Source organism: Peromyscus maniculatus, chromosome 4 (assembly GCF_049852395.1).
Source record: "Peromyscus maniculatus bairdii isolate BWxNUB_F1_BW_parent chromosome 4, HU_Pman_BW_mat_3.1, whole genome shotgun sequence".
NCBI classification, from domain to species: domain Eukaryota; kingdom Metazoa; phylum Chordata; class Mammalia; order Rodentia; family Cricetidae; genus Peromyscus; species Peromyscus maniculatus.
Genome location: NC_134855.1, coordinates 126,227,759 through 126,247,898, shown reverse-complemented (window position 1 = coordinate 126,247,898; position 20,140 = coordinate 126,227,759). Strand labels below are relative to the sequence as shown.

At 42.4% G+C, this 20,140-nt stretch overlaps 1 protein-coding gene across 32 annotated transcripts in view; it reads left to right on the top strand.

Annotated features, from left to right (window-relative positions):
• LOC143273016 (uncharacterized) overlaps positions 1-20,140 on the top strand; it is a 72,633-nt gene that overhangs the window by 24,543 nt on the left and 27,950 nt on the right. For 7 of the 32 annotated variants that reach the window (XR_013050828.1, XR_013050824.1, XR_013050826.1 and 4 more), the window contains exons 3-4: positions 9,792-9,979; positions 11,570-11,674. Coding sequence is in view for 16 of the 32 variants with exons in the window: in XM_076570790.1 (XP_076426905.1) it covers positions 11,570-11,674; positions 18,380-18,511 (237 nt within the window). In the remaining 16 variants the exon portion in view is untranslated. Of the gene's footprint in view, positions 1-8,417; positions 8,518-9,791; positions 9,980-10,482; positions 10,560-10,827; positions 10,983-11,569; positions 14,538-18,379; positions 19,383-20,140 lie in introns of those variants that run through there. The other 25 variants (XR_013050834.1, XM_076570796.1, XM_076570803.1 and 22 more) reach the window with 19 other exon arrangements.

The window sequence follows — 20,140 nt, the reverse complement described above, 5'->3', positions numbered from 1 at the left end:
ATGTGCCACCACTGCCCGGCAGCCTTTTTCTTAATTATTCACCAAGTGCTTTTAATTTTTCTGTGGTAACATCATGTTTATTGCCACGTTCCCGTTCTGTCTGCCACCAGCACTCCAGTGCAGAGTCTTTATAAGGAGGAAATGACCCCAGGCACCATCAGGAGCTTCCAGCATCACCTCCTGACACCACCTGCACTGCTCACAGACTCCTGTCACTGTCCCCGGGGAGGAGGGGCTTCTAAAGTTGTTTTCCCTTTCAGTTATCATTTAATACTTATTTTTTAAAAATATACAGCATCCCATATCTATCATTTCAATTTCATTGATAGAATATATTGTGGACTTTGTTTGCATTTCATAAAAATCAATTTTTATGTTTGTCATGGAAACAACCACAGAATTTTTATATTAAAGAAATATTGGTGGGGCTGGAGAGATGGGTAGGTCATTCCTTCTCTTGCAGAGGACCTGGGTTTGAGTCTCAGAACCCACATCAGGCAGCTCAAAACTGCCTGTCGCTTCTGCTTTAGGGTATTCAATTCCCTCTGTCCTCCCCAGGCACCTGCATATATGTGGTACACATAAACTAATACATACACACACACACATACACACACACAAACATATAAATAAAAACAATAAATAAATCCTAAAAGAAATATTTGAGTTTACTATGTTTTAATCTACTGTATCTTGAATCTCACTTTTTTTTTTTTTTTAATTTCATGTACATTGGTATTTTGCCATGGGTGTTGGGTCTCAGGAACTGGAGTTACAGACAGTTGTAAGCTGCCATGTGGGTGCTGGGAATTGAACCAGGGTCCTCTGGAAGAGGGGTCAGTTCTCTTAACCACTAAGCCATCTCTCCAGCCCCTGAATCTCACATTTTCTATTGATAAAAATAGATTTTTTTTTTTTTTTTTTTTTTTTTAAGAAATGCGGTTAAGTTGGTAGAGTGTTTGCCTAATAAGCCTGAAGCCTTGGGTTTGATTCCTAGTACCACATAGACAAGGTCATGTGAAAAATGCTTGTAATCCTAGCACTCAGAAGGTAGAATCTGGAAGGTCAGAAATTCAAGGAAATCTTCAGGTACATAGTGAGTTTAAAGCCAGTCAAATCTACTTGAGACTCTGTCTAAAAAAACAAAAACAAAAAACAAAAAAAAACAAAAACAAACAACAACAACAGCAAAAAACAAATAAAACCACAAACAACAGCTTGCATTTTCTGGCCAGCACTATTACAGATATTGGGAATTTGAAATGGGCAAGTTAGGTAGATGACCATAATCATGTATCAGTTTGAACATTAGGAAAAGAGATGCATAATTAATGTTATGTATTCAGAAATGGAATGTTTTTCGACAAGAAATCAAGTGAGAATTGTAGCAGCCTTAGGGTCTAACTCTCAGATGACTGAAAATTCAGAGGACAGAGGGATATATTAACTGATACTATACAGATTCCACCAACAAAATCCGGGTCATGGGAATTTTAGAGCACATAGATTCTTCAGCAAATCACAGAAAAAAAAAGGCAGAGAATGTACACATAGAAAAAGACTGTCTTATACATGGGGCATTGTTCAGGTCTTTTCCAGTCTTTTCTGTTTTATTATCCTTTGTTTTCTTTGTGTTTTTCTGATTTTTGAGACAGTGTCTGATTATGTAGTTCAGGCTGGACTAGAACTTGAGACCCTTCTGTCTCCTTGAACAACTATTCTGTATTGGTTCTACTTCTGTCCTGTCCCACACTATTCTTCTGACTTGCTCTTGTTTTTGTGTGCTCTGTGACATAGGCATCTGTGGACACCATCAGACTTTCCTTCTTGAAGCTTGCTCTTCAAGCTCGTTAAGCCCCTGTAAGAAGGTAACTCCCAATTTTCTTCTGATCTTGGATCACATCTTAACCAGCTGCTCAACCTACTTCTATCCATCTTGAAGCCTCCCCATGGGTCCAGATCTAGCTCTGCCCTATCTTGACTATTCTGTCTGAGGGGCTTTCTCACCACTCTGTCCTTAACAGTGTTCCTGCTTCCCTCCCTCTTAGCTTTTAGTTTCTCTTCTTCAGCTTCCTGCCAGACTCTCTGAGTTGGAAGTTCTACCATTACCTCAAGTCTGGTGTGTCTAACATATGAATTCCTCCCTTTACTCCTTCTCCTACATTTCTTGAGAAGTCAAAATGACTGCAGCTTTTCATGATGTTGTACTCTCACATCAGTCTCTTTTACCATACTGACCACCAGCATTTCTGCTCAAGCCCTGGTTCACCATTGGTGACTTTCTCACTATCAACTGGTCATGGAGTATATTTCAGAACTTCTCTATGTTTCTGTTCTCAGTCTTGTGACGATTTAGAATTTCTGCTTCTTCAGACATGAGCTTGTAGTCCAATTCTTTACTCTAAGAGAAGCTATGTTTAGATACTTAAACCACTCATAAGGGGTTGTGGTGTGGATCAATGGTAGAGTGCTTGTCTAGCATTTGGGAGGGGGCCTTGGGTTCTATGCTCAACACTGCAAACAAAATAAAACACAACAGAATTAAGACATATAAATTGTTTTAAATTAATTTATTATAATTAATTATTTAAAAATTAATTTTCAGAACAGGTTTGAAATGTGCTAAGGAAGTGGGAGGGAGGCTTAGAAAGACTTCATTTTGGTTGTTCTCTGTAATGAGGCCACCAACTTCCAACTTAAAACTGATTTCAGGAGCTGGAGAGATGGCTCAGTGGTTAAGAGCACTGGCTGCTCTTCTAGAGGTCCTGAGTTCAATTCCCAGCAACCACATGGTGGCTCACAATCATCTATAACAGGATCTAATGCCCTTTTCTGGCATACAGAGCACTCATACATAAAATATAAATAAATTAAAGAACTGATTTCAGCCTTAACTTCTCACCACCTAAACTCTGCCAACCTGCCTCATAAACAGCACCTTTCCCAAGGTTTATGACCTTCTCACTCTCCATCAGTGACAACAGAATTCTTCTAAGATTTAAAGGGCTAATCATCAGATGTTATAGATCAGGCTCCAGTGGAGAGATGACTCAGCTAGTCATTTAAGGCAGGTGGCTTGAAACCAACCTTCAGTTTTGTTGTCCATTTTAAAATGGAAGTAAAACCAAACTAGATGCCCATACTTGTGAATAAAGCCAGGCTTTATGTCTGTGTTGTTAGATCCTACAATGACAGACTTGTTTTCATCTCTAAGTCTATTTCCTTGGAGAATACAAACATTTCAGAGTAGAGACTTCCTCAAAGACCCTATAGCTCTCAGGTCTTGGTGCAGTGTGATGTAACGTGTTCAGTAGATATTGCTCAGAGTTATGATTGCAAATGAAGTGTCTCCCAAGAAGGTTTGTAGATGGATGGATTAGTCCCCAGCTGGTGGCCCTATTTTGCTAGGTTATGGAGACATTGGGAGGTGGGGCCTAGATGAAGGAATTAGGTCACTGGGGTCTCTTCGAGGGTTATGTCTTATCTTGGTTTGTTCTCTCCTGCTCTCCTTTTTCTGGTTTGTGGCCACCACACCAAGTCGAACTCTCTGCTCTGCGTGCTCTCTTCACCACCATGGACTAAAATCTCTAGACCTGTGAGGTCAAATAGATTCTTTCTTTACTTCTCATGCTGGCTCTCAGATATCAGGCAAACAGGAGTATAAAACTGACATGGTGAACAAGTACATCTTCTGTCATCTTCTTCCCTGTATGGAGCTGAAAGCCACCACTTTCCTCCTGGTCACAGTCATGGAGGCACATGCATGCACCATAACTTTCTTGGGACATGTTTACCTTGAAATGCTCTGCATCTTCCTGCAGTAAGGGCACTGAGTAGATGGTATACTTACATTTCCTGATGCAAAATTGTTCCTGGCTATGGGCCTGTTTCCATTTGCCTTGGTTAGAACTTTTCTGCATGGACTCCTTCATTGGTGTAGGTAAACAGGGAGAGTGTGGGAGCCCACAGAGAGGGCCAAGTGGTAAGTGCTAGCTATGTGACACATCACAGAAAACTACTCCACTCTGAACCCCTCCATGACTCCCCGCATCCACAGCATATTTCAAATCTGCTACAAAATTTAATTCTCAAACTTACTTTTTACATGTTTTATACAGGAAAATTAAAAGAAAAAAATTGGACTAAACCAACATTTTTTGTTTGTTTGTTTGTTTGTTTGTTTGTTTTTGGAGACAGGGTTTATCTGTTTATTCCTGGCTGTCCTTGAACTCACTCTGTAGACTGGGCTGGCTTTGAACTCACAGATATTTACTTGCCTCTGCCTCGCAAGTGCTAGGATTAAAAGCATGTGCCACCACTGCCCTACACCACCATTTTTTTAAATTTATCAAACATATTTGACATTTTCCATGTGTCAGCATCTATGACATAAACTGAGTTGGGTTGCAAGGCTGAAATAAGATTCCCTTGCTGTGGAATAATGCTTCTGTACACTGTAAAGATTTGTCACTCGAATTGGTTTAGTAAAACACTGATAAGCAGGCAGTATAGGCAGGGTGACCAGACTAGGAGAATTCTGGGAAGAGGAAAGGCAGAGTCAAGAGTCTCTAGCCAGATGCAGAGGAAGCAAGATGAGAATGTCACACTGAGAAAAGGTACCAAGCCATGTGGTTAAACATAGATAAGAATTATGGGTTAATTTAAGTGTAAGAGCTAGTTAGGAATAAGCCTGAGCTACCAGCTGAACATTTATAAATAATATTAAGCATCTGAGTCAATTATTTGGGAAGTGGCTGGGCTGCTGAGTATTTGGGAACAGGCAGGCAGGAGAGAAATGTTTTGTCTACATTCCCCCTCCCTCCAAGTTTCTCGATTCAGTGGAGTGACAGGCAAAGCCCAGAAAGAGAATTCACAGTGTGATATACCATCAGTAGATAAGAACAGCACCTTTGGGAACAAATTCTGTTGGCTTTTTTTTTTTGGATGTTGTATTAAAAAATATTTGCCTTGAAATAATAGAAGGCTTCTCTTTCAACTCCTGGTGGTCTATTGCTTATCTTTGACTTGTAGACACATCACTTCAGTCCATCACTTCCTGTGAGTTTGCCTTGTATCTCTTCAATACATATTCATTCCATACATGTCTTTCCAAACTTCCCTTTTTCATAAGGGCCCAAACCATACTGGATTACAGCCTGCCCTTTAAGATTCATTATGACTTAGTTATATTAATAGAGACAATACTTTCAAATGATGGCACATTCTAAGGTATCGACACTTAGGATTTTGAAATTTTGAGGGGACACAATTCAACTCATAACCCAAAAGAAAGAAGAAAACAAGAACTAATTTTGAACACTATAGCATGTCACATGATATCCAGAATTCTCTTAACTTCCATGGACCTACAGCATAAGCCATAAAATCAGAACTGAAACATCTCTTTTATGAAGGTTGTTATGATGATTGACTGAATTAAAAAGATATCCTTAATGTCTGTCCTGGCACACAGTAGGTATTCAATATTAACTACTATTGTTATAAAAGCTATATGCTATGTTTACATATATGTGCATATATGTTAGCTCAATGCTCTGTTTACACTTAATTTTATTTTTATTAGCATGCTATGCTGAGGAAAATGTGGGCAAAACAAGATGGAAATGTATATATTTTATTTGTTCTATATGTATATTTGTGTGTAGATATATAAAAAACATATATTAATATGCATTATAAGGCATAAGAGAGCACAAACAGGGAATGGGTTGGAAACTTCACTATTCTCTCCTCCCAACATGTGCAAATATGTGTCCCACTTTTCCCTCTCCCTCTCCATTACTTAGACCAACTCAGTGTGCTCTGCAATGATAATGATATATATGATATCAAGACGAGTGAGAGCCATCTCCTCTCCTGGTGTTGCCTTCTGTATAGAGGAGAACCTCAAGTAAACAAACATATAATCTCTATTGTCACATGCAATGTAGTGAAATACAAGGGTGAACAGGCACCTGAGCAAAGCAAAGGGAGGCCTTATACCAAAGCAGAAGCTTGTTTTTGAGTTGTGAAGATGAAGATCCAGCCAGCTGGAAAGACGGGTGATGGTGTGCGAGACAGATACATGAGCAGCACCATCAAGGCAGTCCAGAGCACTGGCTGAAAAATTCAGGCACTAAGTGGAATTTGCATTTACACCTCACAGACAACTCCAAAGAACAATTTCCATCTTGTGGAAGAAGCAGCCACGGTGTAGACGTCTGTGAGGCTGCTTCAGGTGATGTGTCAGAGCCAGATGCCTCGCATAGTCTGTCGGGCTTGAGGGAAGACCTAGAGAGATACACTGGAGCTGCTCGTGGTTTGGATATCAGAGTGGGTGAGGGGTTAAGGTGGATTGGCATGAAGTGAGCTTCAAATGTTTTTCGAATGTTTTTGATGGAGCATGAATGAAGGAGCCAGCTTGGAGCAGGGGGATCCTGCAGGAGCCTTATCCAGTTGGCTTCTCAGTGCTTCTCACTTCTGGGTGCTTTCTCAGAGAGGGTCTGCAGGAAGATGTCAGGGATGTCTTTGTTGACTAACAGGATCAAGAATTGTAGACTCAGTGCAACAGAACACCGTTCCTCTAGCTGAGCCATGGATTCTCTTTCTTCCTCCTTTACCTCATCCAGAACATTCTGTCTCCTGTCATCTCCTCTTAGAAGCACATGATGGAGTCCTCTGCTCTTGCCTGAGGTGTCTGCCTACAAGGTTTCTTTAGGGATCACCTTGTCTGAGGATCAATACCGCCAAGACTGAGGCATAGCTATTCCCTCGGCACCCAAGTAGACTAGCAAGCATAGCTGACTCCTTGTCAATGCTTTTGCTTTGTGTAGCTACTGTTGTTTCCAGTCCACTCTGGGCTGACCCCACGCAGGAGAAAGTTTAAAGTGAAGTGATCAATAGGTCAATGAAAACTTATTACAGCACGTTGTAGTTGTCCTCCTTCATTTTGTTGTTGCCCACTTATGACACTTGCCTCACAAATTCAGCTTTATCACAGTGAGGTGTGTATTAGAGAAGACACAACACAGAGAGAGGGCACAAGGATCTGAGGTCTCAGGCATCCACCAGAAGTCTTGGAATGTGTCCTGGGGGGAAGGAGGGCCACTGTATCTCATCGCTGGTCCTGAGTTCCTCCTCATTCAGGACTAAGCGTTTCTTATGGAGATTTCCCCTTATAAAGCCACAGTGAAGGAGCTACTTGTGATGTTTAACCACAGATTCCCAAGGTCAGCCCAAAGTTTATGGAGAAGCAAGAGGGACATCTGGGGCCTTTGCAAAGGTGACCTTCATGAGAATGTCCTTCAGGTACAGGAGTGTCATGTACGTGGCCTGAAGGCTGCATGCATTCCAAGATAGCTATAAACATGGCCCATTGCAAAACTATGAACTTGAGACATTGTGTGGTTCTCGAGTGTGAACTTTATTTTTGTACAGATCTTGTGCAGGGGAGCCACAGCTGATGTGTGTTCTTGATTGCAACAGGCATGTCATGTCCAAAAGTTGGCATCTTGCAATAGTCCTTTCTATCCTGTGACTCTCGTAATCTTTCTGTTTCCTGTTTTGTGATTTTCCCTCAGCCGTGAAGGTGGTGGGATAGATGTCCTGCATAGGGCTGAGCACTCAACTGTCACTTGCTCCCAGCACTTCGACTGGCTGTGAATCTCTATGTTTACTGTTGCCTGCCACAAAAAAGAACCTTCTCTGACAAGGACGAGAATAGCGTTGGTCTATGGATGTGAACACATAACTACATGTCCATTTGCATTTCCTGCATGCCCATTTCCTGCCTAGGATCTTTGACCTTATCCAGACCCCTCCCCCGAGTCACAGGCTTTTGACTATGTGTACAGTACCAGGCATATATTCCCTCCTGTGGAAAAGACTTCAAATCCAAGGTTTTGGTTTTGGTTTTTGGATTTTTTTTTGAGACAAGGTTTCTCTGTGTAGCTTTTGGAGCCTGTCCTGGAACTCAATCTAGAACTCACTCTGTAGACCAGGCTGGCCTCAAACTCACAGAGATCCAACTGCCCCTGCTTCCTGAGTGCTGGGATTAAAGGTGTGCAATACCACCTCCCAGCCAAATCCAAGTTTTAAAAAGTGGCTCTTGCTAGATGGTAGTGGTGGCGCATGCCTTTAATCCCAGCACTGGGGAGGCAGAGGCAGGCAGATCTCTGAGTCTGAGGCCAGCCTGGTCTACCGAGTGAGTTCCAGGACAGCTAGGACTATACAGAGAGCCTTTGTCTTGAAAACTAAAAAGCAAACAAACAGGTGGTACATTACCCTCTCTCCAGGATGTGCGCTCAGCAGTGGGGTCCTACCACTTAGTTCCAGCGGGCAACCGGGGCAGCCCTTTGATTCCGTCTTCTGCCCCCTTTCCAGTGCTTTCGGTACTCTTGCCAAGTTTATTTGAACCCCCCCCCCAAAACATGCTGGCAACCAAATACCCACCTAGGGGTTTTCTATTGCTGCACCACACCACCCTCCCGGGCAGCCATGGCTGTGCCTTCTGAACAGGTAAGAAATGGAGGGCCTTGTGGGGCTTTGAAAGCCTCAGTTCCAACTTAAGTCAGTCTGATCCTAAAGGCCATGCTGACCTTTCAGTCTCTGCACCCCCACATCTGCTGCCTTAGTCCAGTGAGTGAGGACTAAGAACAAAGACATAGGTTGCCCAGAGAGCCTAGGTATCTACTGAATAGCATGCCCCTCCTCTGGAGTTCATTAGGGTGAAGATGAGGAGGGAGGCTGTGGAGGGTCCTCAGTTTAGCAAACTGTCATGGTGAATAATGAGCTTTAACAAAGATAAGCTGCTTCATTTTATTCATTTTTAACTTAACTAGTATAAGTTCTTACCCTCTTGAAATTCCAGGTGTTTTAGAGGAAGGGCCAGAAGAACCAGTACCTGGTATTTGCATTGCTGGGGAGTCAACTATGATTTGGAAGCATGAGTAAGCGTTTTCTAGATAAAGGGGATTCTAGATAGAGGAAGGACATTCCAGCAAGGAAAACAGTGTGTCAGCTCCTAGTCCTGAATCCGTGCTCCTGGCACTCCCTTCTCCTCTGACTTTATCTGTCATGCTTCCTGACCTAGCCAGATAGTGAAAAGCACTGTGTTGTACCCAGAACTCACTGCATGAATACCTGGGATTGCTGAGCAGTGTGCAAACACTATGGCTGGCTGTGGGAAGAGCCACATGTCACTGTCTTGGGTTTCAAACTGTCAACCTGTTACCACACCACTCCCGCACCTCCCCCACCCCAGATTCTTATTACTGAAAATAATGTCCCCACTTGGTGTCTCTGATTACCCCATATAGCCTACCCAATGTTGTCACCTTGACACTCCTGAAGAGCAGGTAGAATGTTTCCTTCTTTTTTTTTTCAGAGCTGAGGACTGAACCCAGGGCTTTGCGCTTGCTAGGCAAGCGCTCTACCACTGAGTTAAATCCCCAACCCTGAATGTTTCCTTTTTATACTCAAGAAGCATCAGTGACTTCCTTGTACTTCTTTTTTTTTTGTTTTTGTTTTTTTTTCAAGGCAGGGTTTCTCTGTGTAACATCTCTGGCTGTCCAGGAACTTGCTTGTAGACCAGGCTGGCCTTGAACTCACAGAGAACTCACAGAGAACTCACAGAGATCTGTTTGTTTCTGCCTTCTGAGTAGTGAGATTAAAGCCGTGCACCACCAATGCCTGGCTCAAATGCCTCCTCCCAACTTTTAAGACTTATCTCAAGGTGAGCACTCAATTTCTTCAGCTTCATGACTCATTTCTTATCCCTCTACATTCTACAGGCCAGTACAACCAAAACACCTCCTGCCCTCAGGACATATTGTTTCACTTCAAATCTTCATGTGGTTTCCTCATTATGGAAGTGGTATGTCTCCCAAATGTATCTCCTGGGATGTTCCCTCACCCAAGGCCAATGCTAGCACCACAACTTTAAGTAGTCATCTCTGCCCTTACCCAAGGGCAACCCAAGGTACTATAGCCTCCAAAAGTCTTCTCTGATCAGGCCTGCCTGACATTTTGTGTCTTGCTTATGGTACTTGATCAAGTCATCTTCCGATTTGATTCTCTATACTCATGCTCTAGAGTGTAGCCTTGAGTAGAATAGGTATTGTAAGACATTTGTAAAGTTCCAAGGGCTAGTTATGTGCCAAGATCTTGGTTAGATGTAGGAGATACTGCAAAAGAGAATTTTGAAGATGGTATAATAGAAATATGAAGGATTTTTTTTTGTAATTTCAAAGGAGCATGGACGTTGGGGTTAATATAAAATTATTATGCTGCTGATGGTAACTGATGATGATGACCATTGTGATAATGGTAATGATGATGATGGTAATGATGATGGTAATGATGATGATGATGTTAAAAGGTGATGATGATAACGAAAATGATGATAGTGATGAATGTGTAAGGTGTTTATATTTCTATTTCTGAGTCTCCTTTCCTCCTTTATCATCTTGTTCTGTCTCCTAGGATGTTGATCCTAATGGCTTCATTAGCCAAGCTCCCCCACCTTTTCTCCTGTTGGATTAAGCCAACAAGAATATGAGGTGGGAAAGAGCGTTTTGGTATTGTTATAATTTGGATATGAAATATATGCAGAAGACTCATTTGTTGAAGTCTTAGCTCCCAGCTGATAGTTCAAGTGAGAATTGATAATATCATAAGGCTTCTAATTTCATGAATGAATTACTTCCTTGATGAGTTCATAGCTGAATGGGCTATTAAGGGCTGAGACCTGGTTAAATTATGTAGATCATTGGAGATGCGTCCTCAAAGGTGGTTTTGTTAATTTGTTTGTTTGTTTTTTGCCTCTAGCCCCTTGCTGTCTCCTCCCGTCCCTCATCACATGTTCCTGCCATGATGTTCCTCCTTAGCATGTATGCATCCACAGTCAGCAGAGCCAAGGGACCATGAAAAGAGGCCTCAAAGACCATGAACCCAAATAAAACTTTCTTTCCTTGAGCTGTTTATTTTAGTTGTCTTGTCTCAGCAATGAATGCCAAGCTGACATAGACATGCATTTTCCCAACTTCTGTTTGCTCTTGGAAGGTCTTTCAGACACACCCCGCCAATAATTGGAGATCCTGTCAAATATAGTAATGCTTTCCTACCTTGCCCATCTGGCTTAAGACGGCAGTACCTCCCTGTTGTTGCCAGTCTTGGGGTATGTCATTAAGAAATTACCTGAAGTTTTGTTTTGGCCACACACAAAAATAAACCAAAACCAAAACCAAAACCAAAACCAAAACCAAAACCAAAACCAAAACAAACAAACAAAAAAAACAAACCACTACACAATTTCTCCTTATCAGAATATCAGTGGTGTTTCTGGATCAGACCTTGACAGATGCAATGACTGTTGGCAGTGAAGGTAGTGATGGTGGTAAGGTCTCATCAGCTGGGAGTCTGAGAATTCCACTAAGCAACTCACAGAGAAAGGCTACCAGATCACAACCGACACTGGCAAGCAGTATAATGTATCATCTAGCTTTTTGTGTGTGACAAATGATCCCAAATTCTATGGCTTAAAACAGTTCTTATTTCTTCCCTTTTGCAGGTTAGGAATTACACAGCAAGATGGCTCTCCCTATGCATCATGGCTAGGGCTTCCTCTGCAAGGGTTGAAGCCCAGTTGATCATGGCTGTTGGCTACATTCCAAGGGTGAGCACTGAGAGACACAGAGAACGAGCCAGCCTGAAGTCATACTATAGCTCAGCCTTCAAAGTCATGTGCCCCCCCAACCCCCCACCCCCACCACATTGCTGATCCTCTTGTTTCAGGAGGAGAGGATGTAGGCCCTACCTTTTCTTCATGTGGTGCTGGGGTTGGAACACAAAGCTCCGACTTCATATGTAACACACACTTTACCACTGAACTATGTCCCCATGGCTTTTAATGTTGGGCTGTTAGTGTCTCATTGTGTGATGTGGACTTAGGCCACTGTGGGATCTATGCATGCATCTTCATGTATCGCCTTTTCCTTCCTACCCAGCAGTGTTCACTAGGTAAAGCACACAATGAAAATGACAATGATCCAAACACCAAGGGACCCGAGTCTCCGAGTCACCACTCGGAGGAACCCACCCAATCTTTACTGACCTCCATGATGTGCTAATTAAAGGTTTACTGTGTTGGTCTTTATTATTTTTGGTGACTGCTGTGGCAACTTACTTGAAGCTTCAAACCTTAAGCCACTAGATCCTTCTTCTTGTTTTAATAGCACATCTAAAATGATGGCCAACAGTTTGGGTTAATTTTTTTTCTTCCTTAAAATCTATGCAGTGGCCTCAAACATTAATGTGCCGTGAGATGAGTGTGAGAAAGAGAAGGAAATCAGGGATCCATCAGGGTCACCAACTGATAGGATCCTGATGGTGTACACAAAGGATTTGTCCAGCCCAACCATGGCAAAGTGTTTGCTAATGTGAAGGTAGGCCATCAATGTTTAGTTCTGGTGTGGAGAGTCTCAGGGAGGTGGCGATTGCTATGTTGGAAATGACTGGCAGGTTTGTGTCTTCTGGGGCCTTACTCCACCATGAAGGAAGCTGTCTGAAAGGGAAGTTGGTTCCGTGTCTGTCCCAATACAAAGCCTGGGAAAAACATCTGTCAAGTGGTATTTATAACTGACATTTTCATAAGGATCCAGTCTATAGAGATTTTTTCACAGGGCTTGGAAAACTGCATTTTTCTTTTATTTTCTTCTGCACATTCTGCAATTAAACACTGTTTTTAGTGTTAAAGGGTTGAACTATAGCTTGCTTACAAGATTCACTGCATTGAAAAAGGATTTTGTTTGGAATCATCTCAATACAATCACAATTTCCATAGCAATAGTTTCATCAAATTGTTTTGATAAATAACATTTCTTCCTGGAGGCAGTTGAGTATAAGCTGTATACATCTGGCTCCAAAAATACTTCAGTGTTTTGTTTTGTTTTGTTTTTTCAATGGAGTAATTTCCACCTATGACATTGCTGTCAATTGTAATCAATTCACTTCTGACAAGATGCTGTTCTAATCTGACATAAGCATTCTCACTATAACACCAGTTTGACTCTGGTGGACTGCCGACCTGCCTCTGTGGCCTCCTTTAATCTGGAACCATTGCACTCCACATATTCATTTGTATCCCATGACAGAGAGTTTTGAAAAGTAGAATCATTTATTTTTTAATTTTTCAAATTGTTTTGTTTGTTTCTGGAGATCAAACCAAGCCCAGAATGCTAGACAAGTACACTGCCACTGTCCTCAATACAAGAGAATCAGGTTAAACATAGTATGTTTGTTATGTGCAGACCTGTTATTATTTTAGTAATGCCATAAAAATAAATCTCTATAAAAGGGGCTGAACAGATAGCTCAGTCATTAAGAGCACTTGCTGTTCTTGTAGAGGACCTGGATTCAATTCCCAGTACCCACATGGCTCACAAGTGTCTGTAATTCCATTCTAAGGGGTCCAGCACCTTCTTATGGCCTTTGATAGCACTACACACACACACACACACACACACACACACACACACACACACACACACACACACATACACACACACACACAAACCGTAACATGCAAGCAAAACACTGATACACATAAAATGAAAGTAAACAAATCTTAAAATATTCTAAAAGTCTTTATAGAGAGCAGCTATCTAGCTGATTGGAAGAAGAGTTGTAGCTTGCTATTCATCACTTGGTCTCCTTGTTTTGTTTCTCCTTGTTGTTGGTGGCACCATACACTAATCCACTCTTCACTGATGTCTACATCTGCTGAAGTCTGTCCTTTTTCTCCAACAGTTTCATGACCCTAGCAATGCATACATCATCCAACCAGCACTACAATGGAGGCTCAGAAGCCTTTGACCCCTAAGAAAATGCCTTGTTCCCTTTTGGTAGGCAAATGCCTCCCCACCTCAAGTGTCTGGCTGTCACCGGGTTATTTTTTATTGTTACAGTCTTGCCTTTTCTAAAATATCATGTAAATGGAATCATACTAAAATACTCGATGTGCCTGGCCCTTTAACTTAGCGAATACATTTGAAGGTACTTTTTAACAGTCAGTTCCTTTATATTGCTGTGTAGTATTCCAGTGTGGGAATGTACCATGGCCTGTCCATGCACTTATCACTTCAAGGACATTTGTATTGCATTCATGTTTGGGTCTCATGAATACTGTCATCACAGACACACAGGTTCATGTTTTTGTGAAAGTCAATGTTTTTATTTTCCCTGAGCAAGTAGGACTGAGATCTCATGTCTGTGTTTAACCTTAGCAGTGTAGGAGACTGCTAAACTGTTTCAGAAGTTACTCTACTCTCCCCAGCAAAGAATGCTTCTAAATTCCAGGTCTTGGTAATTTTTTTTTATTTTTATTTTAGCATTCAGGCATCATTTAATTGTTCTAATATGACCATGTTAGTTTCTCTTGGTTGTTTTGTATTTCTGTAGTGACAAATGGTGTTGAACATCTTTGCTCTGTGTATGTGTGCCGATATATTTTGTAAGTAAAGTATCTTTTCAGACCCTTATTGAGTTGTTTTCTTATTATTGAATTTATGCTTATTTTTGACACTGTCTGCTTATGTAAGCTAGGCTGGCCTTGAACTCATAACCCTGATACGTTGCCCTTCAAGGGCCAGGATTACAAGTATGCATCACCACAGTAAGGGAGAATTTAATATTTTTATTTTTTAACACAGTCTGGGTAAATTCTCTGTCAGATATATCTTACAAATGTTTCTTACCCCTATCAATGGCATATCTTTGCATTGTCTTAAGAGAGTCTTCCTAAAACAAAAGTGTTTGATTTTAAATCCAACTTTTCAATGTTTACTTTTATGTGCTGTGTTTTTTTTTTTTTTTTTTTTTTTTTAATGCCCTGTTAAAGAATATATGGCCTGTGAGTATGGCAGCATGTACCTAGAATCCCCAGGAGGCAAAGGCAGGAATATGATAACCCTCATCCTTAGCCTGGGCAACACCAAGACTCTGTCTCAGACGTGAACAATGATGTTAGCAGGTTGGGAGCTATTTTTCTAAGGAGGTCATAAAGTTTTCTCCTATGTTTTCTTCTAGAGGTTTCTTTTGTTAGTTTTTTTCCCCTTATTTTATTTGTCTGCTCATATAGACTTCAAGTTTATTTTTATCCATGGTATGAAGTAAAGACTTAGTTTATATGCATTTATACATGTTGGCTTTCCAGGATATATATTACCATAATTTATAGTATAATTTTACAAATGAGTCTTTGAAAAAAAGCACAAGAAATAGAAGACTGGTAAGTTCTCCTTCATGTTTTGTTTTGGTTTTGCAAGCTAGAGTAGCCCAGGGCTTGACACATGCTATGCAAATGTGTACCACTGAGCCAGGCTCCCAGCCTTTGACTCAGTTGTTTTGTTCATTTGTGTTTGTTTTTTATTTTGTTTGTTTAAATGCAAGGTCCCACTATGTAGTTCAGGCTGGCCAGGAGCTTATTCTGTAGCCCAGACTACTCAGTTTGGAATTGCAGGTGTGAACTAATACTCCCGAGCCTGACTCAGGTGTTATTAAAATGGCATAAAAGTTAAGGTGGATTTCATGGTCACTCAGAGCTAACAATTGCGTCTAAGCTGTTAAATGGGTCTGAACTGTGGAATTCAGACCAGAGGAGGCACTGACCCTACAGCTTGCTGTACTCTTAAGGCCATGGTTGAATTACCATGAAGTTTTCATGTGGTGTTTTAAAAGATGCTACTAATGGGTGAAACGTAGAACTAGAACCATCTTGCTGAGTTGGGCCTGGTTGTGCAAGGTAAGGAGGCAAAGAGGCAAAGACTTGACTAGAACTTCTTAGTTTTTTGCTTGTTTGTTCTTTGTTTTGTTGTTTTGTTTGTTTGTTTGTGAGAGAGGAGGCTGTGTCACCCAAGCTGACTTTGAACTCACAACAATCCTTCTTCTTCAGCTTTCTTAGTGCTGGGGTGCACTTCCACACCTGGCTACTCTCACTTCTGAAGAGTAATAAAGAAGCAGCATATTGGAATAACAGCCTCAGACTGAAAACTCCAGTTCTTACGTTGGCTTGCTAGTTTAAATTTCCAATCCTGAGCCACTCTAGCATGGGATGAATGAATTGTTTGAACTCTGATTTTTCTTTATCATCTTTAGAAGGTAGATAAGGGGCTGGAGAGCTGCTCAGTGATTGGGAGCACTGACTGCTCTTCCAGAGGACCCAGGTTCAATTGCCAGCATCCACATGATGGCTCATAACTGTCTGTAACTCCAGTTCCAGGGAATCCCACACCCTCACACAGACAAATGTGCACATAAAATTAAAAAAGAAAGAAGGGGGGGGGTAGATAAGAAAACTCCCTATCTCCTAAGGCTGCGTTGTGAAGGACTGAAAAAGACAATTCAGGTTGTATTAGTGGTTCACATCTATAGGCAGAGTTTCTCTTTGGGAAGGGGCTCTGCCTGAGGATGCCAGTGGGACGTATGTCAGCAGGTTGGGAGGAAGAAGTTTCATTGGAACGGACAAAGCAGCGGGGGTGATAGACCTTCTCCAAGTGACTGACCTCACATACCCAGGCTGATCGTTTGAACTCAGGAGTGAAGACCAGCCAGAAAACCCCAATTCCCTCTCAAACAAAGACAGAAGCACCAAAAGATCAATGCCATGTGCCTAGCTGAAGCTGGTGTTTTGTGGGCACTTCCAAATTGCTTGCTATCTTTCCTGTGGCCTATCATCACCCACTCAAATTTTATTCACCTTCTGCTATGTATCAGTCAGTGGAAGCATCAGAGTGGTAGAACAATCCCCCAAAAGGCTTCCTCTAATGAAGCAGGAGCTTAGATCAATTTAGGCAGGTGAATGCAGACTGAACACAGGGCTTAGTTGTTTGCATAGGAGTTTTCTTATTCATGTATGCATATGGTACATTTATGATGGTGGGCTTTTTATTTTCTGGTAAAGAAAATATTAAGTCCATATGCATCATTGCCAGGCATAGTGGCTCATGCTTGTAATCTCAGCACTTAGAGGCTGAAGCAGGAGGATTGCTATAAGTTCAAGGCCAGACTGGGATACAGAGAAATTTTCATGCTAGCCTGGACTATAGTATGAGACCCTGTCTTAAAAAACTAAAACCAAAAAATTAAATGAAAGTAAAACAAGAATGATATACTCTATAAGTAATGGTCCTTTTAGCTGAAATAATAATAATAATAATAATAATAATAATAATAATAATAGGCCACGATCAGGATGAGAGGTCAAGTACATACAGCTTTCTAGAGGGCTGTTCCTTGAACAAAAACCTGAAGGAATGTGCCATTTCTCTAGATCACAGTAACAAAGAGTCGAGGTTGTATAGCCAACAGGCTGCTTTGAACCTGGCCTTTATGCCCAGTGAACCCCCACTGCCTGCCTGTGACCTTTACTGATTTCTGGGTCCCAGGCAGCTGTAACGATGAAGAGACAGTAGCATAGCACCAAGGAGTACAAGGCCGGTGGCTTTTCAGTTATGCAAAGAACTCAGGCAACCCAGTGAGTCTGGATCAGAGGGTAAAACGGAGGTGGCCTGTGAGACTTCAGAGGGACCCATGACAAACAGGCTGGGATTAGACCAAAGGAATGTGAGGTTATCTCCAAGGTAACGATTAACCAACAAGGGTCTTCAGCAAGGAGCTTGGGGCTTGAGAAGCAGCACCTGGGCACAAGGCAGGCCAATAAATTGCAGGAAGTCTAACCGGAGGCAGGCAGAGAGCAGTTACGAAATGTGCAAGAATCAGGCAAGAAATAAAGCCGGGGGGTGGGGGAGGGAGACAAAGACAATGGGAGGCGTGAGGAGAAGGGGGCGGAAGCCAGGGACCTTCAAACGGAATCAGAATTCAGTTAGCTATGAGAGGCTGCTTGGGTGGAGGGGGAGATCCAGGTGTCAGAATTGGTTAAGAAAGGGAAGCCAGGGTGGTAGGGGTTTCCAGGGAAAGGGAGGAGAGTGCGCATGCGCTCTTCTGGAGAGAGCCGGTAGGTCTTCCAAGTTAGGAGGCCCCAAAACTGTGAACAGCTGAGGATGGAGCCCAGAGAAAGGGGTTCAGCCTCAGAATGTGGATGTCAACAGGTTGGGAGGCAGAAGTTTCAGTGGAATGGAGGTCACCCGGAGACAATAGTGACAGAGTAGCTGGGTGTATGTCCTCCTCTAATAGATTAACTTGGGGTGACACACACACACACACACACACACACACACACACACACACACACACTCACACTCACATGCACGCACACACATACACTCACACACACACTCAGATACACATACACACGCTCTCGTACATAGGCAGCGTGCCTGACATAATGAGACTCAACAGCCTTTACCATCACCATTTTTATCAGAACAAGAGCAAGGAGCTGACGGAGGGGCTCAGAAGTAAACACAGGTGGCAGAGGATGGATAAAGAACCAGCCATGATGAATACGAAGAGTCTTCCAGAAAGTGGGGAAGACAATGTCGAGAACAGAGTGTAGGAATCAAGAGAAAAGACCCTTTGAGGAAAGTGGAGTTGCTAATGGTGATATGGATTCACAACACACCCCTACGGCTGGGCATGGTTTCGCATGCCTGGCGGGACCTAGTCACTTCCGCCTAGTCATTTCCAGGTCGAAACATCTCATGTGACCAGGACCCTGTGACTTTGCATGGTTGTGTAAAGCGGAAAGCACATCCATGTGATCTACGAGCATGCGTGGAATAGCCACATGGGCCTGTGTGCGCAGGCGCAGCCCAGCCTTTATAAGCTGGCACCATGATTCCTGGCCCAGCCTTTATAAGCCGGCGCCACTCCACTCACGTGTCTTTCCACAGGCCAGTGCACATCTGTCCCTCTCCTTTATCTTAATAAAACCTGTTAGTGGGTTCTGTTGTGTTTCGTGACGTTTCCTTACAGGGTAAAAGCGCTGCAAAAAACCAACAAATGGTTCAGAATATCAAACAAACAAACAAACAAAAAAATTAGCAAAGCCACTAAGTGGACCTGACAATGCATGGGCCCCTGGTGTCTCTGCTGTAGGCAGGAGGCTAGTGGCAGAGGCTGGGACAAGAGGGTTTGAAAGTTGATGAAACAAGGCTGGGCGGCGGTGGCACACGCCTTTAATCCCAGCACTTGGGAGGCAGAGGCAGGCGGATCTCTGTGAGTTCGAGGACAGCCTAGTCTCCAAAGCGAGTTCCAGGAAAGGCGCAAAGCTACACAGAGAAACCCCGTCTCGAAAAACCAGAAAAAAGAAAGAAAGAAAGTTGATGAAACAGTCAAGGACATGCTTAACTTAGAAAAGAAACAAGAAAAATACCTGATTGGAGAAATAAAAGTTCCTGTGTAGAGGAAAATATCTTCTTATCAGAGATGGCACCTAATGTTACTGCAGAGAAGATCTAGGCCCAGGGAGGTTGAAGGATATGAAGAATGCTTCATATCCTGCAGCAGAGAAGAATGCATGCTGATATTGGATTGACTTTGGCTTGAACTCTAAATCCAACAGGAAGAAGGAAGTAGACACAGAAGTAGACATGGCTTTAAAACGAGGAAGACCAATTTAGCAATTACAGGTCACTAGTAGTGGACTGGGCCACAACCTTGCAAGGAGCTTCCTCTCCTGGGAGTAGTGGAGTGTATGTAACCTTGATGAAGCCTCCGAGAGGCTCCATCACTGTGTTGAGCAGATGTCTGTGTGTAGCTGTGTTTACACCATCAATAGAGCAGGACTTTCTTAACTCTTCACTCATTTTTTTAATCCTTTGGTTTCAAGTCATGTCTAGAACATTGTGGGTGTGCTGGCCTTAAAGGGTAGGGATTCTTCTACCGAGAGAGATCAGCCAGCTGTTGCTCTACTACTCATAGCTATCTAAGTCTCTAGGAATCTGAATTTGCAATAGTAGCTATAAACCTTCTAATGGGAATCAGCTCTGAGTCCTGGAAGCTGTAGAGTGGAACTAGGCAGACAACAGCCAGACATAGACTGCATGGAGGAAACAGGACTTTGGAGGCAAGGCCAGGCGTCCAGTTCAGGAGTGAGGGAACCAGAGATTGGACCCAGTACACAAAGGGTCTACAAGAAGCTTCTACATTTCAAACCAAGTCCCTGTATAGAACAGAGCCACAG